The sequence below is a fragment of the Mugil cephalus genome, chromosome 18 (genome assembly GCF_022458985.1).
Source record: "Mugil cephalus isolate CIBA_MC_2020 chromosome 18, CIBA_Mcephalus_1.1, whole genome shotgun sequence".
Lineage (NCBI taxonomy): Eukaryota > Metazoa > Chordata > Actinopteri > Mugiliformes > Mugilidae > Mugil > Mugil cephalus.
Window position 1 is genome coordinate 9158985 of NC_061787.1, and position 27028 is coordinate 9186012.

Below are 27028 nucleotides of genomic sequence, written 5' to 3' on the forward strand. Positions count from 1 at the left end.
GGTGGTCCTTAACGGCATCACAAAGATATTCGGAGAAAAGTTTAATTTCGTTGCCCTCGCTCTTCTGAGAAATGTTAAACTTCGGAGGTTGCGCAACGCACAAATGTGCAAACACCCCCACACAGATTGAGGTGTTAAACTCTGATCATCACAGGAATCTAATTTATTTCATTAAATAATAAACACAAAAGGCTCGTACATGTAATTCTGTTCCCTATCACAACACGAAGAAATAACATGTGCTGGCTGAACCTATAGTAAACCATGGACACGGATGCCAAAGGACACAAACTGTCTCCCACACAATCATATCACCAGCAGCTCTTTGTCTGTCCTGAGCCCTTCTCTCAGCTGCTCGCCTGCAGATTTGTTGTGATCCTTCCGTGACAAACACTGGGGAAGATGTTGAGGAACACCAGGTCCTGGTACGGCTCTGCGTGATATGTGGTTGTGACAGATCCACTCATAAACACGAACGCTCACACATACCAGGGTTTGTACCTAGCACACGCTGTTGAGCACAGTGCACCGGTGCACACCATTACATGCACATTCACGTCAGATGTGCTGTCAAAAATAAACGCGTATCATCAATAATTGCTGAAGTTAATGCTTTCGTGCAACTGCCATATAGTATAATGTGTTGTGTTGACCTTTAAACCACTCGTCGCAGCAACTACAAAAACTTGAAGGGAAGTAGTACAGATTTACAAAATGTGCTCTTCAACCTCTATCAGGATATACATCTACTGTTTATTAATAATCACACTGAAACCAATAGAACAGATTGATTTACAGTATAATACATTTAAATATGTGATTTAAAATTAGCTAAACATGGTGTTTACCACCACTCGGCTAGGATATGCTAGTTAGCATAATAGTTTGCATTACTGTTTTATTCTCGTTGAGTAGCTTGAACTCTTGTTGTTTTATTCTTTTTTCTGCAACATCTAAACTTCTGAGGTGTTATTAAAAATAAAGACTATATTTGAGTGGAGTAAAGTCAATTTTGTTTTAGCCACAGCTAGCTTTGGCTAGCCCACAAGCTAGTTGGCTACCTAAATATCTGCTTAATTGAATTGAATTTAAATGTTGATCAAATATGTAGTTAATCAATTGCTGGATTTTGGCTTTGTGACCTAAACAACAATTAAAATCTTTCAAAGAAATGATTTAATGAGGATGTTGAAAATCATTTAATAAAGCCAGTGATCACAATAAATGAATAGAAACAGGGTTTTTGACTGAGTCTCATCTTATACCTGCGCTCTACTATAACACACACACACACACACACGCACACAAACGCTTTCATTCATCCCACTGCACCATTGCACTTTGCTGTCTGAGTTAAAAATAGCCTCCCTCCCTCTGTGCCTGATTAGAATTGCCCAGCCATCACATAGGTACAAAGGAGGATCAAACCGCTCCCACCTCTCCACTTACGCTTCCTGACTTATGTACGGAGACGACACATGTCCTGCAGATAATACAAGGTTATCCATATTTATGTCCTCCATCTTAAACAAAGCCCTGCTGCTCATCACTCGTCCCCGTGTCTCTCATCCTCCCCACTTTGTACCTGAGATGAATAACTCATTTGAAAGCCAGCTCATTAACTATCCATGAGCAGCATTTGCTGTCATTGCGTGATTATATTCAACCTCCCAAAGGCTTTTCAAAACATAAACAAAAATCTAAAACACTGTTATGTCTTTGAGATTTTTCAAAATCTGCTTAATCTTAATATCCATGACAACATCAATTAAATTGACTACTGATTGCACGTCAAGCTCTATCTTTGCTTCATCTACTCTTCCATTTGGCCTTGAAAGAGCAGGTGAAGACACCTGTCCTGCCATGATTATTGCATCTGGTAATAGTTGAAGATGGAGCGCGATCGAGGACGCCGTCCCAGTGGGTCAGAGGGAGGTGATATGGAGCTCTGCCCAGAGTCTGACAGCCATAACTGATAACGACGCCCGACTTCTAATCATCATCACGCAACACACAGCCGTGCCACACTGACACCAACCACACTCGCTGATGATGGATGCGCTGGAGAAACACGGACTTAATGCACAAGACATCAGTGCATGCATTAATAAAAACTTTCATGTTGTAAACACACACACACACAAAAAAAAAAATTAAAAATCCCCTTACGCAGGCATCCGAGCTCTTGACGCGACCTCCTTTGGCTCGTTTCAGCAAGCGGATCCAGGTGGCCTTCATCAGCCACACTGGTCATTCAGTGTCCTGAGCCACTGCCCCCCCTGCTACTACTACAACAACTACTACACTTTAACTGCACCGCCGTGGACACCTTTGCACCGGCGCTGCAACTACCTTCGCTGCTGTGGCTACAGGTACATTCAACGCTGTGGCTACATCCGCATGTGGTCCCTGTTACACCTTGGCTGCAAATGCTACCTTCATCTCTGGATAAATGAATAGCTTTAGAGTCAGAGCTCCTTGTTGTGCTGCAGCTCCAGCTAGCTCGGCTGCTTTGCGTAGAGCCACGGCTCCTGCTCCCCCTGCTGCTGCTGCTGTTGCCAAAGATGGGGAATCCACAGGAGCTCTCTGCCCCGCGCATAATCTCAGCAGCTCTCTCCCCGTCTGCCCCGGTCTCCTTGATAGCCAGAGCGCTCAGTCTGCCGCTGCAGGTGCTGAGGCTGACTCCCGGTATGAGTCAGGTGGCAGTGATGCTTCTCATCCTCTTCTCCAAGCTTGGGCTCCAGCCTTGTTGTCCTCCTCTGCTGTAGGATGCCCTGCGCCGCTCCACAGGCGATGGGTAACAGCGGTTTGTCTACATGAGTCCCGGCGTGGCTGCAATGTGTGACCAACTCTCCTTCAAATGCTAATGAAGCCGCTGGTGGCGCCTTTAAGGTGCTGCGAGCTCTCCCCCTTTCTCGCTCTCTGTGGCGGAGCCTGTCAGTGTTTGTCCTGTTCACTCCCTACCACAAGCTCTCATGTGCTACTTCAGTGATTCTGCCTCTCTATCTCTGTCTCTACCCACCCCTCCTTCTCCTCCTCCTCCGTCACTCCCCTCATTTTTTTTTTTTTCTCCTCAGTTACCCCTTGCAGTCAATCCATCTGCTCGTTGCATGTGCAGCCGTCAGCGCCGGGCAACGCGTGTGCTATATGCTTTACAAACAATGCGCTAAAATCCTTGCGCACATCAAGCATGTCTAATGACAATGATTTATCATCATTATGTCTGCAGACTTCCAGTATTCTCCAGTATATTGCATTAAGTTCTGCAGTATCCTCTTGCATTAGTTCTCAAAAATGTAAAATGCAAAAAGCAAACGTCTCTGTTTTCAGTTTTAATTCAGGAAATGAATGCAATGAAACAGTTGGCGTCTACTAAACAACATTACTATCAAAGACGAGACGCGCTTAAAGCTGCTGCTCAAATAGACACACAAGGATGCTCTTCTTTTATATTGACCTGTTATCTTAAATGCAAAATTGTGTCCTCAAACCTCTCAACAATGCGCTGGAGACAGAAAAGGGTCAGATAGATTTTTCACATTGTTTTTTGCTTAATCAGTGACTTAAACGTATAATTAGACTTCCTGTCTCTAGGCTGTTAGATTAGCCAGCCAGCTTATCGTTTCGGTCCACAGCACACGTGAAAACTCCCAAGTAAAATATTTAAACTAGATCTGAAGCTGTTTACAAATTGGTAAACACGGCGCTGACATTTTATAGAAGGGAAAGACAGAAAGGCAAGAGAAATAATCAGTTAAATCATCAGTAAGACATTTGTTCTATATGCATGTGAGAGACAAAGCAAGTCTGATAATATCGTTACATCTCCTCTTGAATTTGGAGTCTGAAGCTGAGGTGAAAGCCAGAGCTGATTCATATGTGAGCGAAGCCACACAGCTCAATCGAGAGTAATTGCATCGTTAATTAAAATTTTAGTTTAACTCTGCAGAGGATTAATTAAGAATGATTCTTTATTTGAACTGCAAACGCGATTCTCTTCCTATAGATGTTGTGTGAGGTCAGAGGGGTCGGGGGTCAATCGAAGGGCCCGGAGGTTGAAACATGAGCTCCCCAAGGACCACTAACTGTAGATCAAAGGACGACATGATAATCACTGGTTCTTATCAGAGCCAATCACCTGACGGGGCTCCATCTGCTCCAGGTCTTTTCAGCAAAATACATGCAAGGACTGACGTGAAGGAAAGGGCTCAGAGAGAACAATGTAATTTCAGCTCATTAAGACCAATTAGCCTAATGAGGAAGGCGATTACCTGAGGTAGATTATGTTTTGAATATAGATAAAGAGATAAAGAGAAAATTATAACGTGATCTAATTATTGAGGAGGCTACTGGATAGTCAGACGCTAACGATGATCAAATACTTAACTCACCACTGCTCCAACAGCAGTTCAGGAAAAAAACAAACAGTAGACTAAGACATAGTCCTATAGTGTCGGGAAATTGTGCGTTGGTCACATATGTTTAGATACGGTGCGTGGACACTAGCCGCCGGAGCTCTAAGGGCAGGGCACAGATGCTCTGAATGTGGCTGGTGGAGCTGTGAAGGCGGCACTCTGACGACAACTTTGACAAAAACTTGCACGGACAGAACGAGCCTCAGGCCGCCTGACATGGCCGACCTTTAGACCTGCCGCCGTGCTGATACTGACAGCACTGTGTCTCCCACACACAGGTCACTAATAATAATCTAACAGCAGTATGATGCTGTTTTGATCCACGAGGAGGGATAAGCTTTTGGGCTCAGCAAGCAGACTAAATATCACAGCCGCGCTAAAAGTGTCAGGAACTCTGTGTTCTGGTGAAACACATCTCAGCTCAAGATTGGTTCTCGGAAACCTGGAGCATCTTCTGTTTAAAAGAGGCTCTTCCTGCCAATATTTTCTCCCCAGCATGATCAGTAAATCACACAACCACACTTGTAGCATGTTGGTTCTCAGCACAATGCTTTCCTGTACAGCATGTTGGAAAGAAATGTCCAACTGATGGATGGACCGGGACAAAACTTGGTACACACAGTGAACTGTGTCAGGTTACATCCTGGCATTTTATCTGGGGCCAAAATTAGGTCAATTTGTCGTAGTTTTTTTTTCTAACGGGATGAATTTCACTGACTTGGGTGATGCATTCACATTTCATCTTGCGCTGCCATCCGGTCAAAATTCGGCTAAATGTTGTTTACGATCAAATACTTGGATGGAATGGAAAATATCCACCAGCTAAACAATATTACTATTTATCACAAGTACTGCCCAACAGAGCAGTTCTCCTAAAGGCAAACGTTCTTTTTATTATTACTACAATAACTTTATTCTTGGGAACATCAAGACACCTGTGAAGATTCTCTGTAATCCAGGTTACCATATATCCAAAAACTGAGGTAAAAGAAGGTCAGCTGGAGTTATATATTTAGGAAATACAATTCACTTGGATACATAAACAGCAAGCAACGTGCTTTGGGGCTAAAAGTCTAATATGCATCTTTGTTTACTGGCAACTTGGAGGGTAGAGTAGAAAAGCAGTAAAGAGATGATAGAGGAAATCTAATGGGCAATGATCACGTGGCGCCCTAGCTTCAAGACCACCAATGAAATAGATGCAGCAATGGCACAGTGATCATTACACTGGAACATACAAATCCCAGTGGTAATAGCCACAGTGAAAGAGGATGCTGAGTCAGCTGATTCTACCCATATCTACATCTGACAGGATCACCTCAATGACGAAGCCGTTGCACCATCTAAAACCTCCCATTTTAAGCCACTGCTACGAAATCCCTATATGTGACTGCTGTAACTGGGTGATATAGTCAGGATCTTCACTCTCTGACTTGTACCTCGTCCTTGTAGCTTCCCAAAATGTCCCGTTTGCACTTCATTTCACCATTTCCCATTTCTTACCTCTCAGTTGCTCTCTGGCTTTGGCCTTTTTGATATGTGGAATATGTAAATGTTTTGATATGATGAAGCAGTGCATTTTCCACTAGTACAAAGAGCAACTGGAAATAATGACTTTCTATGGCCTGGATTGACCAAACCCTACATAATACAGCAGAGAACTGTGGGACTGATGTAGCCTGCAGCTAACTTACTAACGTAATGGTGTAGAAATGTATGTTTAGTAGCACTTATCGGCATTTATGAGTCAGCAAAGTTTGTTAGTCTTAAAAAGCTAAGTGAAAGCCATAAAGCCTGCCAGTAAAGGGACTAAAACTGAGAAAAGGATTCAAAGAACAACTATGTCATGAATAACCAACAGTTTATTGTACAGTCTGTTAACTTCACCCGCAAGTAACACCAACCTAAGCTTTAATATTCAGCAAGCGTTCATTTTAAAATTCGGAAAAACTAACAAGCAGTCAAATTTCTAAAATTAATGAGGCAGTGTGGTCGGACTCCACAGCATCCCTCACGTACCGCATCATGATTGAAGAATGAACGTTAATGCTCGTGCCAAGCCATCTACAGCTCTGGCTGACGGACTGTAGCTGACTGCAGCGGGCTGACAATGGGCTGAGTGAGCGTGCTTGCTGTTTCAAGCTTGGCATGACTCATTCTTGGCTGGAACCAAAGCCTCTTTTCCCAGCCATCTGTCCATCACTGCCACTTCACTCAGCGCAACACAAAGTCAATTAAATCATCGTTCCACAAACAGCGTCAGACGGAGACAATGGGAGTAGACATGACAGCCAAGTGTGAGAGTTGCGTGATGGCTACAAGAAATGATTACTAATACTCAACGCAAGCAGAGGACTGAGTACTAACTGGGCAAGAAAGGTAAAGAGAAACAGATTGTCAGTGCGTCTGCGGAAGAAAAGGAAAGTGTGCACGACAGAAATGAGGGGAGAGATGGAAAGGGGGGGAGGAGTAATGATCTCTCTGGCGTGGCAAAAGACGTATTGGCCGCGTGGATGTGAAGGTGACACCGACGGGCCTATGAAAAAAAGTGTTTACCCAGCATTCCATGTGCCAGTGCATTAGATAAGTGCATCGTCCCATAGAGGTGACGGACGCACTGGCTGTCAGTCACATGACTAAGTCTACCTAGAAACGTAGTAAAAGGCCACGTGTCATGAGGGCTTGAAACCACAAAAGAGCCACAACTCTACTATTTTGTGGCCTAGATATTGATTTTTTTTACATATAGAATAGTCTATTTCCATATATAAATGCTAACATGCTCACAATGACAATGAGCAACCATTTAGCATAAAGGTTATGACACGACCAACCACGACGGTCGGCAGCTTGTTGGTTGGTGTCGCTGTCGTTGCAGAGGATCTGTGAGTTTATCAAACCGTTGCATGAAGACAGAAACGGAAGGAATGACTGTAAACGAAACAGCAAAGTTGAATTTTACATCTTAATCTCATCTGAACATTCAAATAATAATCACATGATTTCACAACAACATGAACATCTAGAAGAAATAAATTGTAAACGAAGCGATCAGCATGATGTAGGAGACTCTAATGGTAGCTCTTCTGGTTTCCCAGTAAAATAATTTCCTATCACGCAGGCATATAAAGTAGATGCCAGCTGGCTGTTGGCTGTAGTCTTTGTGGTGTGTTCAAGTGCAACTTTTAGGTCCAGACACAGAGAATCTGAGACTTCACAGTGCTGATTTGTTAGTGGTAGTTCTTTTTAATGTCAGTTTTCTGCGCTTAGCATGCTACTGGAGATAATTTATTATTAAGTTTGCAGTTATTTGACTGTAAAATCTTGACCTGCTGGAAGACGACCAATGCCAGTAATTCCACTCTCCAAATGTGAAGAGTGTCAAAACCAAATGTCATTGAAATATTTCTAATAAGAGTGAGCCTAAAATAGGATTAAGTTCACACATATTGGCATTCTGGTACAAGATATTATTATAACCTTAAGTTATTAATAAAACATGAACCCATTCATCATTTTTAGGTGCCATTCTGCACTATGTGCAACAATTGAACATTTATGATCTGGATGTTTGCTTCAGTTCTGCTTCCATGTGACTGCATCTCAAGGACAGTCATTCAAAAAAAAAACAAAACAACAAACCCTGCAACACTACAGAAAGACAAATGCCGGGTGAACGATCCACTACTACACCGCTAAATGATGTGCTAATCCTTCTCCTCCAGTAAATATTACCTGCAACCAGCAGCAAAAGCCCCCTGAGACACACTCCTGTCATTAACAGTGAATGCCCTCACAGCGAGATCTAACTGCTTTAGGTTCCTCTCAGGAAACACAGGACCATAATAGGATGATGACGGACCGAGGGAATACAGTAGGGAAGATGGGGGCTGCTCTGTGCTGCTATTTCTTGCTTGCGTCATCAATATTCTGGCAGTTTCTTGGTGTATGAAGCGGGCTGCGGATGATTGATGAGAACTGGCTCAGAGAGCAGAACGAGCTGCTAACCATCTTCAGTGGGGCAAAACAAACCATTCCTACAGCTGGGACCGTGCACGAGTAAAACGATTTCAGCCTCATTTATTTTTATTCCTACACGCATAAATTGTATTCTCTGGGCCAATTTTTGGAAAAAATGTGTGATTTATGAAAAACTGGTCTCTTTGCCAAAAGGGTATTTCCCTAATATTTCTGTGATAAGTAAAACAGAAACGTTCCTCTAAGTGTATCTGGGGAAAGAAAGCCCACACAGGCAATTTATATTCGTTGCTGCAGTACAGATCCTCTCTCTACATAAAAATGCATATATGCTAATGACCGAGGATTGGGAGATATGGTTGAAAGCGCCAGAGCTCATAAGTAGAGCGCTGGTGTTTATTTTTTCTTCAGTAAATCTGAAAAGTATCCACACTGATGCTATGATGGCTTATTTAGCTTAAGGGTCGTCAAGGGTCCTAGTGAAAGCCTGTGACCCTAGTCTCTGGAGACGCTGTCACAAATTGGACCCCTCTTAATGACATTTAAAACAATTCACCACGTTGAAATGGCAGTGAAACAAGTCGATGAGAAGAGTCTCTCTTATCGGCTGTTCAGCTTAATGAACCAGTGCAAAGAGAGAAAAACTGATGAAGGTAACCAAAACGGCAAATGACTCCTCTTATTTCACATCTTCATCCAGTCTGAACATTCAAATCCACACGTTTTCACAGCAACATGATCAGCTAGAATAAATGAACTGTAGACCAACTGATCAGGACGATTACGGAGACTCCAGCTCTTAACGGTGGTTATAAAGCTCTTTAGAGCTTTCTAGCCTCCGAGCTAATAGTAGCTACTCCAGTTTCACCTTTTTATGACAAATACAGGCTACTGCCACATGCCAGTATGAAGAGTTATTTTCATTCATACAGACACATAACATATCTACAAGCTGGACGTCGGCTGTAGTCTTTGCGATGCGCACAACATGACATGACACGAGGCTACGTTGCGGCTAGTTCTTTGATGTCAGTTTGGCACGTCTGTACCTTGCAACATGAAAGCTGAGCTGGTTTCAGCTTTTTTGACACAGTCAACCATTGTCATTGTCACCATTGTCAACCATTCATATGTGTACGTGTCGCCCATTGTTGTGTTTAATATATACATATACATTCAAATCCAGTTCGACAGTGGTGTCAATGTATCTGGCAAGGCTGACAAAGTAGTAGCTTATGTCACCTATGGTGTGAACGCACACAGACGTGCATTCAACCGCCTGAAAACATAAATTAAACCACATATGAACCATAAAAGCTCAAGCTACAAGCATCAGAGTGCAAAATACTAAGATATGTATTGTTAAGCAAAGATATAATGCTGTACAAGTTAGCAGACAGCTAATCGGTTAGCCTACTGCTTCATAGTAGCAAACAGAAAACTTACTAAAATATAAATGACAACACCACTATAGTTAAACATCAGTTGGTTAATATACATACTACCATAAAGACACACGAAAGTGTCCGTGGCAACAGCAGCATATTTAACACGACCTTGGCATGCTAATTTAGCCCCGTGGTTAGCCCTACAACATTGGCCTCGTTTTATTCTGGCGTCAATTCAGGTCGATAACAGCCGATTCATACAACATACAGGCGGCGTTAGGAAAACAAACTGCGGATTTTAATCTCACAATGTCTTGAAAAATAACAAACTGACTGCATGGATTCTATCAACTTTCCTGAGCTGGCAAACATGCCACATGTCTATTCTGGTCGGCCCATGATTTGGAGTCAGTTCTTAATTTTATCCGGCCCTCAATTGAGTTTGACACCGCTCATTATTAAACAGTTCACCACACATGCTGAACATAGTGTTGCACTTGGTCGTTTTCATCCAGTTCACATGTCTGACCTGCGTTTTATCCCCTGAGCAGCGCTTGATAATCAGCCATGTTAAGCCACCTATTCACAGCCCTCAGTGACAGACTGATATTCACACTGCGACACCACTTAAACACACGGTCTGAGAAGATACAGTATGTGCTGCTTGAGCCAAGTCAAGTGGATGCAGCTGCAGAGACCAGCGGGTTCAGTCAGTCACATGAACACGGTCCTTATATAATCAAACAAGTGCTTCTGTGTGTGCGTGTGTGAATAACTGGGTTTCCGAGAGATATGTGAAGAGCAACCAGGAATAGTTAGAGGAGCAAGTGAGCAACACAAACAAAAACCGGCTTCTAAGAAACACTTGAACTTAGACATGCGACACCAGCACTGAATCATACATGATTAAATTACTTTAATTAGTCTTGACCACTTACATAGTCAGTTTACACCGGGCTGGTTTGAGGTTAACCCCACCCCTTCTGTTTTCCCTTTAAATGCATTTAAAACTGAATCTTAGTGATGTTATATATATTCTGTATGATCTTGTTTCGATTTAAAAGAGAAGAAATATTCAAAGTGAACACATGCCAGATGTCTTCTACGTGTCCTAAAACTTTTTATTTTTATTTTTTGAAAAGTCTGCATTTTCCAAATGGTTTTAGGAGGGTTATTATTAGGGTGTATGGGGACAATGTTTATCAAACTGTCTTTTTAAGTCCGATGGGTTTTCAGTAGTATGTGGTGGCTGATGATCATTGATTACTGTCACTGGGAAAGCACAGCAACAACAATGTATTATTCACACAGGCCAACACAAGCACACAAGGGGAAATACTGACTAGAAACATTTGTGAACACAACATCCACAGATTTACTGTCATTATGCCTAAATTCCACACTAAAGTAAACTACTGAGAGGGAACTTTAAGCTAACTCTAAAATACTGTGCTCTCTACCGGTCTCTGTACATAAAAACATAACTCACCCTGGCTGTTGACGTTCTTTCCCTCTCTCTATTTGTTACCCACCGTCTCGGCTTCCCACTTTAAGCTAGCAGCGGTCGTGCGGTGGTGCTCGCAAAGTCACTCTCATATGAGCCTCTTTGTCTGAAAACAGCACGCTGCAACGGAGTTAGCGTGTGCATCTTGAGGAAGAGCCCCGCTAACTAAAAGCGACAAGGTGGAGACACGGGAATTGAATGATTTTTGCCCCTTTTAAATCCTGCACTAATAACCTCCATTCGCCTTCAGTTCAAGTCTTGCCTCATTGTTTAAAGGACACACGGGCTCAGAAAAGTTTCAGAGGACACAGTCCGAGTTGCAGAAAAAAATGTTTATACAAACTCACCAGATCTGATTCCTCACTGCCAGAGTGATACATTTCTGCCCTATTGACTGTTCAGCCTGGCTGGGAGAAACTCTCCTCAGCTGCTGCCCATCTTCTCTTCAAGTACACAAACTCCTACTGCTTCGCTGCTACAAATCCCCTCGTTCCAGCTGCAGAGGGGAGCCGCTTTGCCTCTGTCGCCCGCACAGAGAAAGTTGGAGCCAGAGGAGAAAGTTAGCTCCTCTCAGCCCGTCTTTTGGCCTACTTTCGTCCCTGAGAGGCAGAGAAAAGACAAGCGGCTTTCCCACGCTGGGAGAGCACTCCTTCAGAGCACCGCGAACGTCCTCCAGCCCCAAAAACAAGCCCCTCTGCCCCACTCCCCTCCCACACACACTCTCCGTCACACACACACACACACACACACACAGCTAGTTAGGAAGTAAGAACTCCGGCCAACGGGGACGGCCTGAAAATTCCAGAAAGCACCAAAAGCAGCTGCAGAAGCTTTTTATGTCTGTGTGCGAGTGTGTGATCTGGGAAGCTTACATGTGTTCCACTTTGCCTTCAAGAGGTTGCACTCGGCAGAGAGGGAGGTTAAAGGATCTGAACTCATTGTACAGTCTCAACACATGTTGCTGGGACCGAAACGTCAGGAAGCAATTATCTTCACTACATCGACAAAATGCCATATTTGCTTTCATCATCGACGAGACGAAAGCCATTGAAATTTTCCGTTCGGTCATTTGATCGCACAAAACTTTACGCGCAAAAAGTAGGTCGAAAGCGAGTCTCTCTGTAGGAACAATAGTACGTAGCACACTTCAAAACTCTTACATCTATAAAATTATAGCGACATAAAAAGTCGGTCAAGTAATCCAGTGACAGATTGCAGCTGGTATGCATCAAGAAACTGTAAAACTGTAGTGGTTACTTGAAAGAAACTCGCAGCAGATCCATCTCTTTATGACCTGACATCAGAGACACTGGAGCTGTGAAGTGAGCTTTGTAATCACGCTGCCGTTACGTCAGAGCTCGCGTAGATGTTGAATAATCTAACTGTGGTAAAACATGAGTCAAAACATGAGTTAAAAGCTTCGTCATGGGTTAACAAAATGAAACCATAACGAATGCAAAATGTCCTGTTATAAAACAGGAGCAGCAGCAGAGGAATGCGGCTAAGTCACTGGAAAAAACACTCAAAACCTTCTTACTCAGTGGGGCAGATGAGGATGGAATAAGCAGTTGTGCAATTTTATGTCCAACCTATAAGGTCATACAAGCTCTGAGCTTTATTTGACACTCTGGTAAAACCCAGATTTGTGTATTTTTTTTTTTTTTTTTTTTTTTTTTTTTTTCTCAGTGGGGAGAAAATGTTTTCTGGGCAGCCCAGCCTAAATCCTAGATTATATTGTGTTTGATCAGGGTTAACCCCCTTCTGAGGATTATCATCCAGGGTGTGTGTTCTGCACGTGACAAACTGCGAGATCGTCATCTCACCACGACAATGGTTTAAAATCCTGTTGCACTCGTTTGGAGAGGGACTTTGTTGTCTAATGCAAAATCATCAAGTATTTTACATGCTATTTATATTGAATCTGTTTATAGGACATGTGTTATATACTGTAAAGTAGGTTTAATTTCCCTTATGTATAACACAATGAAACGTTAAAGTTTTAAAATTGCTGTCTGGTGTACATGCTAAATTTGAAGCTACAGTCAGCAACATTGGAAACATGGGAACAAGGCTAGTGTTGTGTCAACGGCTCAAAATCTGACAGTGCTGTATTTCATGGATTTAATCTGTGCAAAAACCGAATACAACAAATGACATGTTGCGTTTTAATAGTTTTTTTTTTCCAGCTGAGCTAACAAGCTGCTGTCTCCAGCTTCATATTTAACAAAACTGAGCATGGCATTAGTTCTGTCTTCAAGCCTAAATTAATGGTAGCAGCAATGCTGCTTCAATCAGCTGACCTCCTCAAAGCCTCCTATTGGACAACAGTTTTCAGCGCGCCCTATGTACATACGCCCCACTTTGGCCTCTTTTTCTGCTTAATCAGCCTTTCAGCAACCCACCTCCTCCCCAGCTCCTCTGTTGTGCTACGTCTATCCAGTACCATGTTATCGTATTATTATTACCTTTTGATTTTACGTGTTTTCTTTAGTCAGATGTATGTATCTTTGATAACTTTATGTTTATTTTATTTCTCCTGCTGTTCTTAGTTCTACCCGGCCGGTCTTAGGCAGGTTCTGCTCAAGGTTTCTTCAGGCTTGATCTGGAGGTTTCAGGACGGTTCTTCTAAAGCATCTCGTAACAATTTGTATTATTGAAACTATATAAATATAACTGAACTGAATCTCTGGGTCTTGTTGTGTCAAGTTTGTTCTTGTTCCTACTGTAGACTTTCCTGGCGGGTCGTGATGGCCGCAGGAAGGTGGCTCTTCCTGCCTCAGGCCTCTAACCCAAGCTTGTGGTGGATCCCCAAACAGAACCCAACCCTCGCCTCCTGCTGTCGCCCTTCGTGGTGGCTTGTGAAGGGAAGGAAGGTACGCACTTCCTGGGTTTCCTTGGGCAAACTTGGGCAAACATAGTATTTCAACTGAACTGAACTAATGACACATAGGTATTGTTCTTACCCACCGACGTCAAGAAACTGAATGAACTGATTTTTCAAAAGCTGGGCCCGATTAGTATTAGGGAGGGTTGGCCTCAGCCCGTCTGCATTCACTCCCTATAGCATTTCAAGTGAGAACACATACCAACAGACTGATACGACCTACTCTGTAATCACATAACTGCCTGTTTAGTTAATGTAGAATAGACTCCAGAGGACATCTTGTCTGACAGCAGCAGTGTGGCTCAACATATAGATTAATAAGACAGTGTTTTCTGTGTGTAGCCGTGATGCTCAACCAAACTGAAAGTTGTGTTCATATCTGGCACACGAGTACACGGACCACAGAGCTTTAAGTGACACCCATGCTCTACTCTTGATTCAGCTATTTCCTGATTATCTGAAATCCAAATTTACATTCACACAACAATTCGCAAGAGCTTAGCGTAGAGAACGTCAAGGCTTTTTCTCAGCAAATCGAATCAAATGATTAAATGCAACACTGTACCAGCACAGTATCAATTACTCCCTAAATCAGAGTTGCTGTTTTGCAACAGAATGAATGTGGGACAGAACAGATGCCTCCTCACGCAGTCTGCCACAGTTTGTGGCTTAATCCGAGCCCCGCTGTGGATGCACGAGGTCAAGGTAAATGAAGGTGAAAAGCAGACTCCAATTAAGTTCAGCCCCGGAGCAAAAAAAACTCAACATGCTGAGTGTGATGACATCTGATCAGGAAGTGTGATGTGGTGTCTCTAAATACGCACTAAAAATGACTATTGTACGTGAAGTCTGCCACACACTGAGAGAAAGTTAAAGCGATAAAACATGTAGTGAGATTAAAATAATAAGGATCGGGACACATTTTGTACAATCAAAGAGATTAGTGATTTTATGATAGATCAATGATCATCTGTAGCTCCTTCTAACAAAGTTATAGCCCAGATTTGTAGCTTTATTTCACAATGATATGAATATAATACCATATAATGACATTCTTCACTGCTAAAAGCAATTATCAACTCCCTCCAAATGAGCTCTCTAAATGGGATTTGACAGATCAATGTCTTCCAGTTCTGCCAGAGCTGGGAAATGAGTGCCGGCCTTGCATTTGGCTTATCGATCGGTATACATGCACATAATGACGTCAGCAGGCATTCACTCTGACAAGCACACAAAGGCCAACAAGGACAGCTTACAAAACCACCATACAGTAATTGGACCACAAGGGGGAATCGATATAACATCCCAGTGTGTTTCACTCTGAAGAAAAGAGCTGCTGCCAGCTGTTTCCTTTTATTAAGTAGATATTAAAGACCCTGTACTGCATGAAGACACTAACGTGTTATTTAAATAACAGCATATTCAAGGAATTTATGACTGATTTGTCGTTGTATGCATCAGAATAAGAAAAAAATCTATTGTTCTAAAATTTCCAGCTTTTATTTGGCAGGACCAACTCACTGTATTTCAAAATTCCCTTAAGTGTCTTTCATGCACACAGCAGACATTTGTCTGTTTTGGTCTCACAGCTGAGAAGCTGTAAAGTAGCAAACAGAAAGAAAGAGCCAGCAGCCACGTGACAAGAGACCATAATGAAATTCAGCAACATGAAGAGATGATGGGTGGAAAAACCTTAGGATATGCAAAGTATATATTATATTATTTAATTGATGCTTAATACTGTCTATCTGCTATACAGTATATAAAACCAGACATTTATATATACTTTGTGGATGTTGTATATTAGGGCTGGGTATTGGCAAGGACTTCAGGATACGATACGTATCACGATACTTGAGTCACGATACGATACATTATAACGATATTATGAAATTGCAATATTCTACGAATTTTAGATGCAGCTTAAAATACACATTGTATATATGTGTATATATGTATATGTACATCAGATGACAGTGATAATTCATTGGACAAATTGAGTCAAAAAACAATATTAATCCAAATGATCCATTTCCAATTTATTGCACTTAAATGGGAGTATGGAAAAAGTGGTGGTGGAGGTGCGTAAGTCATTCATGGTCGGCTCAAAACATGACAAATTTCTTTTTCTTTTAAAATTGATATTAACACATTCAAAATCAATATTGTATCGGAAGAAAAAATATCACGATATATAAAGAAATGGGGTCACTACATTTAATTATTTTCAATGACCTCTCCCTAGAGTGCAGTCATATTTAACCTGCCTGCTGATCCTAAATCCCATTTTCAATCTCAAGGGAAAGACCCCAAAGAGTCATTTACAGTCAGCGGGCAGCTCCGTGTACACTGTCCGGCTTTAGAAAGCGTTGCAGGGATCACACTCTTTGTGAGGGAACCTGCTCTCGAGGCACCAGTCCAGTCCACTGCCAAATCAGGAGTGGACACAGGTGTCATTCGGTTTCAGGCTAGTGTGGCTTCGCAGTGACCACCACCCACCGTTAGTAGTAAACAGCCCGAAACAAAAACCTCTCAGTAATGCCAAACAGCAGTGATAAAACACCTCAGCTCGGGACTTAATCTGCATTACATCAATACGACTATCATAACACTGGAGACATCATGACGCAGCGCAAAAAAGGAGATACTGGCGACTATGGATTGATTTTGACCGCGGCATACGGCCAGCAACAGACACAGTATCCAGCGATATCAACACAGTTCTCTTTTCTGTCAAATGTGCTATTGTAAGAGTCCATACAAATGATGTTTAGTAATCTTAAAAATACCACTAATGCCCTAAAATACATTACAATTAGATCACTGAGGAAATGTCAAAAGGGCCCCTCCAAAAGGCTTTTTTCCTTGCCAAGAATGCTATTACACAAATTAAACTTTCCAAGAGGTCTTCAAGTGCTGCTGCATAAATCTTTCACGATGCCTGGAAAAATACCCCCCAGTAGTCCATCACCCTATGTGATCTTATTTACCCTACTTTAAGGAGAGCGTGAAAAACAAGTGAGGCACTGAGTTCAGATGATCCTGTAACCCCCTGTGACCAGAAATATCCAAGACAAACAATTTAGTCTGTCTTAGATGTTTGTTAGAAGTTTAAATTAAAGCGTGAAACTTTCTGTGCACGTATATGACTGAATCTGTGGCTAAAATTTCTCTAAATGCCCCGCGCCAACATCTCATTCCTAATTATTCTTGAACGTAAGTTGTTAAAACGTGTTTTATTTCAACAGAATGAATAGTTTCATTATTGTCTTTCTTTCGTTTTCGTTGGGGATGATCTGAAAAGTCGTACTCCTTCCATGCCTAATGGTAAATATGAAGTTGCAGCCAGAAAAAGTAAGTAGAGCACAAATAATGGATACAAGGAGCAGCTAGTTCAGAAAAAAAACCTCCAGCTTCTCTAATAAAGAGGTTACGTAATGTTTCTTCAATACAAGCAGAGAAAATTTAGACACATTTCTTTACGCCGAGCTGACTGCTGCTGTTTTATATTAAATGTGCTGAAGCAACAAAAGTAGAATCGATTTTCGAATCTAACACTTGAGCATTTGAGAAAACGTATTTCCCGAATTGTCAGTCTGTTCCTTTAAAGCGTCCAGAGTCCAGTTTGCTCCGACACGGTTACAGAGCCGGAGGGGCTGCTGCCATCCTGGGAAGCCCAGGGTGCTCTGGTTAGCAGATAAGAGAAAGGAGCATGGGGAGGGAGGGAAAGCATTTCATTCTTTGCAAAATTACTACACGCCCTTGAGTGCAGAAAGAGACTCTCTAAGGTTTTGATGAAAACATATTTTGTATTTGTAAAAAAAAAAAAAATGTCAGGGCACTGAAATACCATTAACCAGGTACCCAACAGAACTTAAAAAAAGAGCAACACTCCATAAAATCTAAAGATGGATTGTACTGATCTTGATGTAAATTACCCAGATAAGACTGGAGAAGGCATGCTGGGTCCGATGTGACTGTGATTCACATCTAATGAAACCCCCAGGGCCGGCAGCCAGCATCTGACTGAGGTAACCTAGCTACAGCACATGCCAAGCCACTTGAGTCCTGGGACCATCTCTAATTACAGAAAATGAGAGAAAGGAAAGGAGAGAGGGAAAGAGGCAGAGACACGTGGAGGAGAAGAGAAGAATGAGGAAAAACTAGATGGAGGTAGAGGATGAGACAGAGAGAAAAAGAGGTAGAAGCCACAGCTGTTGTGTTTCCTGTTGCCTCCAGAGTTTGGCTGCTGTTTCCCCGTCTCACCTAAGGGCATCCCACTAGCATGTGTACACAACCTGAGAATAGCCCTCAATGAACCTACGCACACATTATACAAACGAGGCACCTCGTCTGTTCTTAAAATACATTTCTCGGCTCAAATATAATCCCAGAAGAAGCAAAGCGAAGCCAACTAAAAGTCAAGCTTACCCATCCAAAGATGCGCTTAGTGTGTGGAGACAAGGGAAGCCTGTCAAGCATGCCGAGGGGAATGAAGATCATGAGCTCAGAGTTTCTGGACGGCTAAGAGAAGCGAACACTTATGACTTCTGAAGCGCTGACATGTACGGCCGCGCGCGAGGTTTCGGCGGCTGCAGTGCAGTGTGTGGCGCTAACTGAGTCACTTCACGCTCGCTGAACACATCAACGCATCGGCTGTTCCACATGGAGTCATAGGAAAAAAAAACTCTTCAGCCAGCAAAGTGGGACCGTTGTGACCGATACACAGGTCAGGAACACACAGGCAGGGTGTAACGCGCTCCAGCGTTTATGCAAAATACTGCAGCTGTGTATGCACTCAACACGATGGACAAAGAGACATTACAAGTCGAACATATAAACATGTGTGCACACATAGCGTAGGGTCATCTGTTCTCGAAAATGTACCCGATTAAAAATAATGATAAATTGATCACCAGTGGGTACTGTTTGTGAAGCCTTTTTTTTTTTTTTTTTTTGCGATGACCTTAAGTATCATCATATTAGTGACACAGAGCTGCACATTAACATTTGTCTCTGAGGCCAATGAGCTCTTATCAGATGGCAGCCTCCAGGTCTGAGCGTTGAAGCCCATGCACAAGTGTAAAAAACTGCAGTTCATCGAGTGGCCACTTGAGGCTGGTTCCAAAAGGGAGCAAATCCCCATAGACCCCCATGTTAAAAAGCCCAAGTTTACAGGATTATTAAACATGTTTACAGCCTGGTTCAAAAAACTATTTTGGTCTCAATCATTTATTTTACTGTCTCTCTGTTTTTTTCTGTTCACCTCCACCAAAAGCCCTCAGATCAGAAGTTACGCTCTTATAAATTTGCTGCATCCTCAAAGCGCCACCAGTGTCTAGACTCCAGATTTTCTTTCATATTGGAAGCACATCTTGTTCCTTCTAGCAAGTGTCAAGCACTACTTTATTATGCCTGTCTTGTATTTTTCTTTTAAAAAAAAATCTTGTTTTAAATATTTCTCCTGAAAAACAATTTTCCATTTTGTTGTCAGCGCAGATTTGAAATTATGTTTCTTGTGCTTTTAAATTCTAAAAATAAGGAGTCACTGGAGCAAAAATACAAGAGTTCCATTATAAATCATGCTTGTGATGCATTGAGTTTTCTCTCACACAAGACATTCAGTCCGTCCTCATCCGTTTCTGCATGTTTTAACACTAGCATAGGCACATTTGTGTGCATCAAGTTCTATCGCAAAAGTAATCAAAGTTGGCACACGGTTAAAAAATAAGAAGCTGTTGGGTTCGCCTGAATTTCTTTTTTCTGAAATCAAAAGAAAATGACATAAAGCATCGTTTACTCAAACACGACTCATGCACAGAGCTCTAAGTGGTTCAAAAAGCTACTGCCGTCCCAGCCTATGCATCTGTATGGTTAGGGAGGCAAAAATCCACACAGCGTACAATAACAGCGACCAGGGGTGATTGCTTGTGTCCACTTGATCCCCCGACTCACTTTGTGATGATTGCTTCTCTCAGTAAGGAGATTTAAATCTGCTTCGGCCTTTCAACCAATACAGGATTTAGAACAGAAGGAATGACATGAAACGTGGTTAGAAGATGAGCAAAGTTGTTCTTTGTGCCCTGCAGAGATGCTGTGAACTGTGACTAGTCTGCTAGAAGAAGAAAGGAAGGAGATTCGCCTGAAAATGAGAGCGCCCGAGGAAACACACGACAAAAGGGGAGTAGGAGGTTAAAACAAAAGGCAGATGCGTCTTCCATTACGTGGATATGGTCCTGGATTAAAAAGTCAGACGAGCACTAAAGGATAATCTGCAAATTATCTCAGACAGAGTGGTTGCAAGGGGACGTAATACAAGCAAGTTTTGTGCAATTAATGTTAAAATACTCCCACAACATGCAAAATATATTAGAAAAAATATTTACTTATTTAGTTTTTTTTTTTTTAGTATTTCTTATAAATTATGTGACATTTGTATGTTGATGCTTCAACCTGAATAACTATTTCCTTTTACTTTTAATTAAAATAAAAAAGAAAATTATGATACAATATATATGTTATATATTTATCTTTGGTTAGTAGGAACAAGAAGATCCAATTAAATTTGTGTGTTAGGTTTTACAGTGTAGAGTTTTTGATCCCTGTGGACCAGTGGTTTTATGACTGAGTTCACATTTTCTTGATGTCACGCACTCGTTTGAAAACACATGGACACATTTCCCTCCAAGCCACCTTGTTTCACTGTTTCTCAGCTGATAGTAACTTCAAAAGGCAAAGTAAACGAAAAACACGATTGTTGGCGAGGACTCGTGCACCCAGAACAGGGCAGCAACTAACGATTCAATTTTAACACTGTTTTATTTTAGTCTATTTAACCTATGATGTAGGTACGATGTAATGCAGAAAACAGTGAGGAATATTTTCCAGGTCCTCAGAGTGTTGTACAGTGTGTGTCTAAAAGCCAAGCTCACACAATGAGATAAAAGCAGAAAATTCACAAGGAATTTAGGCTTTAAAAAAATTTAATCAATTATCAACATAGTCCAACTCCCTTAAACAAATGTATATGATATAATAACACAAGAAAAACTAATAATCTTTTTTTGAAGCAGACATTACTTTGACGGGAGGAATCATAAGTCAGAAGCTTTGGAGACGGCGCCGCACGATACATGAAATGACAAAGATTAAATCACTCTGCCCTACATTATCTGAATCAGTTTTCAAATGTGGGATTTAGCTGCATAAACCGACTAGTTCATTGTTTAAATTATCCGCACACGGAAAGAGAAAGATGACCCTGCAGTTTGTCTTTCACCTACGGACGAGCCTGGTGAGCATCAGTTCCCGTCTGCAGGATTAAAAGGCAGACACGGTCCCACAACAATCCATGATTAAAAAAAAAAACAACTTAATTTATAGTATACAAAGTGCAATGACAGCAGTATAGGCCCATTTCAACAGACCACACAGACGCGCTGGATGTTATCACAAACAAAACCGCACAAAGACTTCACGAACACAGAGAAAAAGCACTACGACCGATGGTAAAGCTTTCGCAAAACAATCCAGCGCAACAACTAATAGTACAAGCTTTGGCTGAAGTAAGCTGCTGACTCAGAAAGCAAGGACAGGTTGTATATTGTTTTTTTTTTAGTTTTTTTTTTTTTTTTTTTACCTTTGGCTTCTTAGACATGCTCGTTCTCCCACAACGCCCGGGACACCTGTGTCGCCTCTCCGCTCCACAGCGACTGTAATGAATTATGCAAATCCCCAGGTTTTTGTTCAGAGTACCATGACCCAGGGGTGCAAGCAGCTGACGCCTGGCATGAAAAAAGCCAACCTCTCTCCCTCAGTCAAAAAGGGATAATACCGACTGCCGCTCTGAAACACGACCGGTGTCACAGCTGAGGTGAAATGTAAAGCAGAGGCAACGAGATGTGGTCATCCTCGAGAGCTCATCCAACGGCAAGTGTCATGCCTCATGTGGAGTGAAGCCCGCTGAAGAGTCTCGCTAAGGCAGATCTCACACACACACACACACACACACACACACACTGACACAGGCATGAGTGGACACACAAACACAGTCAAGTGTTTAAGCTCTGCGGTGTCATGGTTAGCGCTGAAGTGTTTTTCTTTAGCTGGCTGCGCGCTAAGCTTCAATTTGATACTGTGACATCTGTTGCATGGTCCACTCAGTTGTGTGCCACTACACAACGCCGAAACACACACACACACACACACACACACACACAGCACATACACGAACCTTAAAGCTCCAGAAAAACTATCAATAGTTAGAAACGATAGTCAGCCTCAGTGTCACTGACGAGTCTGTGATGCTGAGTGGCTCGGCTGCAGAGGCACAGCTGACCGCTGTAGTAAAACATGTGACCTCCTGCAGCTGTACAGCCATTGCCAGACAGACAGACAGACAGACAGACAGGCGGTAACAGCACCATCTGGAGTCCTAATCCGCCTGGCACTGCCCACTCCTCTGATTATGAATGCGGGCCCTCAAAGTCATTAAGCTTATAGGAGAGACAAGCCAATACCTGGGATCAGTGCACCGTTAAGTCTACAATGTCTGCAGGAAAAAAAAAATGTTTGCACTAGGTTTGGTAAGCATTAAAAAAAAAAAAAGAAACAAACAAAAAGCTCTTTTCATTTCAGGTGGCGTTTCTCCTTCTGGTTGCAGGGAACATGCAGGTCCAGACCAACAATAACCAGCCAGATTAGGGCTAAAATCCAAAGCTACTCTCATCAGCCAAAGTTTACTCATGATGCAATTTCTCATGCACATCCATAAACAGCCTCACAGACCCGTTCACGGTTTGAAAACAATGTGATGTTTTTTGAAGGGCGGGGCTTAACTGGATGCAAAATATCTCAAACACTAAAGGCTCTAAAAGCATATTTCAATGGACAGTTTTGGCACAAATGGAAAAATGGAAAACGCATATTTTAGAGAATATACTAATACACTTAATCCCAGAGACCGTGAGTGTTATTTTAAAAAGTTGACTGTGAGTAATGGGGCTATTTTCCATTTTGTGTACGGACTTTTAACATTGATGTCAATTAGGGCTTTTTTTGTGTGTAAGATTTTTACATGTCACATCCATGTGTCATGGTGTATTGTCTGTATGTTTTTTATGATACCTGCCTTAGGACAACAGATGAAATTTAGCATCTGTGCTAACTCCAGCATATTCATCTTAATGCTTATGCTGATATATTGATTAATGTGCACTGTCCTAATCAAATAAATAAAATAAAATATATATATTCACAACCTCTACACTCTCACTCACTGGATGGATGATTTGACCTGTGAAGCAAGTGTCCATGTGTCTCCACATATGAAGTGAAGCCTCCTCAACAAAGACATTACAAGAAGTCAGTGGAACCACTGTGGAGGGTAACGTAGTAAATGCAACTTCTGCTTGGACACCCCTGAGACATACAACTAACATTGCATTAGCTCGTTGTTAGCATTAGCATTAACATGTAACAAGAATCCCCCAAATAATCATTAACTTAACGTTATTTCAGTCACGATTTAGTCTAACCTCATTTTCCAGCTGAAACTGAAGATGCATTACATATTAATCTTATCTGTGCACATTGTTGATTGTCTCACTCCAATCCTTTCTTTTAATCGCCAATGCCAAACCAAAGTTGTCTACGACTGGCAGTGGCCGATATGTGATAAAACTTTAAGTTTATGATTTTTCGGTTTTGGCACCAAAAATTACAGCAAGAACCTTTTCATGGTTGAAAGTGACAGCGTTTTGCCTCAAGCTTCTCTCTGTTTTGCCTCCAGCCACCATTGTGACGCAGGCCATGGAGGGGTCAATAAGTAAAGTTGACAATTATATCAGAAGTGACAATGAGAGAAGTACTATATGTTTCATGTATAAAAAAATATATTGTAGCTATTGTAGCAATCCCGATAATTTATCTTGACATCTTTTCCTTCTCAGGACTGCCAAGTAATTTGGTATGTATATATAAGTTCTACAAGATGATTGTTTAGGGTTTTTGTTGACTTTTCATCTAAAGCCGCAATCAGGTAGAAATAAATCCCGACGCACAATCCATGAAAACATTGTGTTCTAAAACTAATTGGCTGGAAATCCATGTGATGCATATTTCCATAAATATTTATGGTTCCCAAAGGATTCTCCATGAGGTTTTGATGATTGACCGCCTTAAATGCAAGAAACATTTATATCTAACAAACTTCCATGAAACATTGTGAACAAACAATCGTGATCCCAGGAGGATAAACCTAATTTGATTGGGGACACTGGATGAGCTTAGCAAAGTTAAACTTCATGAACACAATGTCTTGAAGGGCATACACACAAGACAGCATGGACTGTTAATGAAATTCAGCGTTGTGAGTTGTAGAGTTGACAAAACCTGCTACCGAGATTAATTAATCTCAACCTTTTGAGGCGAGGACCAACGGGAGCATCTGATACAGTCGACTGACATATGACGCAAGCACAAAGTTGGGTTTAATGCAAAGAAACATTATCCGTGAGTTTGCTCCCTAACACCTAATTCACCACGCCGATAGCAGACCTAGAGTTTCTAGTGAACCCAGACTGACAGACACATTTGAGGAGGGAAATACACAACTCTCAGCTAAAAAAATGATGCACGCCAAGTGAATTTGCTTGTATGTGTTTGGGGTTTTATTCTATCAAACACAGAAAGCTTTAAAATTTGCTGGACTGAACTGACCTGACGGACTAAAACATTTTTATTTTAAATAAACCTCTGGTCTTTGACTGACTACCAGGAAAATAAATATAATAGTGGTAGAATAACATCACATCATCACATCATCTCATCTTATTACATCATGTCATCTCATTTCATCTAATGTCATCTAATTTCATCTCATTTCATTTCATTTCATTTAATCTCATCTCATCTCTTCGCATCTCATGTCAACTCATTATCTCTCATCTCATCTTATCATCTTCTCTCATTTCATCTCTTCTCATCATCTCATCTCATCATCTCTCATCTGATCTTATCATCTCATCATCTCTTCTCATCAACTTATCTCATCTCTCATCTCATTATCTCATCTCCTCTTGACCTCATCATATCATCTCATATCATATCATCTCATCATATCATATCATCTCATTTCATCTGCTCACATGCCCCAGCATGTTCTAATCCTATTTCACAGTGAGAGACACCAAGGTGACATTATTTCACCAGCACTTTACTAAACTCTCCAGCTCTGTCTGTGCAGGCCAGGTTCAGTGTGAGGACAGGGAGCTGGGGCGGCAGAGAGCAGCAGCGTGGCATACGCGCCATATGGATGGGTCGCGGGAAAGTGGAGCAGCGTTTCCCTCCGGAGGAAAACACATAAGTACATCTCTATTTATGCACACGTGCACATGGACAACACACCGGACAAAAAAAAGAGCATAAAGTATTCACAAACATGAATGTTTGTTTAGGAGAGCACAACATACGGTATATACGTGGTCGACAATTCAGCCCAAGGTTAGTAACACCAATGACTGTGTCACTTCCCCTTGATGTATAGCACCTTTATAATTTATAGACTGCATGAATGGATGTTAAACTGAGCGTCAGGAGGTCACACGACAGCAGAGTCCGAAAGGGAAAATGTGCAGATTCAGTAGTAAAGCGTAACTCCATCCCATCCTCTCTCCTCCACGCCCCACCCCCATTCTCCCAAGTAGCTGATTTCATCCTCGCAAAGCCACTCTCACTCTAATCTCCCCTGATCCATCTACGCTGGCAAAGAATCGGATATCAAAGTCACACACGTTAAAAAACCTGGGACACCAGAACAGAAAATGCTGCTTTACGGTACCTTCTGTACTAGATTTCATAAAGTGGGCATGTAGTAGCTTGTTGTTATATAATACCTAAATCTCTAAGCCTCAAAAATCAATAAAAAATACACGTTAATAGTCTTTACATAATCTGCTAAACCAGAAGACTTATCCATAGTGATTTTGCAGAATTTCACCGCTGTTTTGACGAAACCACAGAACAGCCAAAACACAAATGAAAGAGTAGCTGAAGAGTAGAGAGAACTGCACCAACACACCTCACTTACCCATGAGACATTTTTATTCTTGGGTTGTTTGATCATGGCAACGAGTGCGAGCCGGTAACGTGGCGAGAGGAGCCCTCCTCCTCAGCAGATTTCAGCCCCACAGCCTGTTGCGTGGGCAGCTCTGAGTGGGATCAGGGGTGATGGCCGGGGGCACGCCGCGCTGAGCCATAGGTCGTCATCTGCCCGGCAAATCTGCGAGCCCGAAACGGCTGCTCTGACTGAATCCAGCATCTGTCAGGGGGATCACACCGCGCCACACGCAGCGAAGGAGCGACGGCCAAGTTTTTTTTAGGGCGAAAAAGATCCGGAAAACTCCAGCAAACTCAAGAGGCTCTTCCACCCGACGGCACGCGGTGACCTGATAGACTGATTATGTATTCACGCCGACTATGAATATGAAACATCCCAGCAGGTTTAACCCCGCCCTGCTGAGCCGTAGCGTGCACCCAATCGCGGAGCAGATCTTTGTGGCAAGCTCCCGAGGGTGAGCTTATAGAAGTATTAGGATGAACATATTGAGACTCTGGAGGAGAGCGCGGAGCACTCCGGTAGCTGGCAGGTCACGGGCACGTCAACTTATCGCAGAGTAAAAAAAAAAACAGGGAGTGAAACGTAAAGTGTATTATCTCCACCGACTTAAAGCCACTTTTCCTCTTCTACACTCTTCCCTCTTTCCCTCCATCTCTCTGGGGCAATGTCTTCTCGCCCGGGTGGTACCCGTCGTCATGGCACCTCTTTGCTAAGAGACCGACCGTAAGAAAGGCTCTGCGA

General features: G+C 42.1%; 1 protein-coding gene across 8 annotated transcripts in view; it reads right to left on the bottom strand.

Annotated features, from left to right (window-relative positions):
• cacnb2a (calcium channel, voltage-dependent, beta 2a) overlaps positions 1 to 27028 on the bottom strand; it is a 66586-nt gene that overhangs the window by 21594 nt on the left and 17964 nt on the right. For 2 of the 8 annotated variants that reach the window (XM_047568056.1, XM_047568050.1), the window contains exon 1: positions 2170 to 3005. The exons of 3 other annotated variants lie outside the window; for them this stretch is intronic. In XM_047568056.1, the coding sequence (XP_047424012.1) occupies positions 2170 to 2238 (69 nt within the window). In that variant the 5' untranslated portion in view covers positions 2239 to 3005. Of the gene's footprint in view, positions 1 to 2169; positions 3006 to 11632; positions 11953 to 21808; positions 22310 to 26257; positions 26625 to 27028 lie in introns of those variants that run through there. 3 more of the 8 variants (XM_047568053.1, XM_047568055.1, XM_047568054.1) reach the window with 3 other exon arrangements.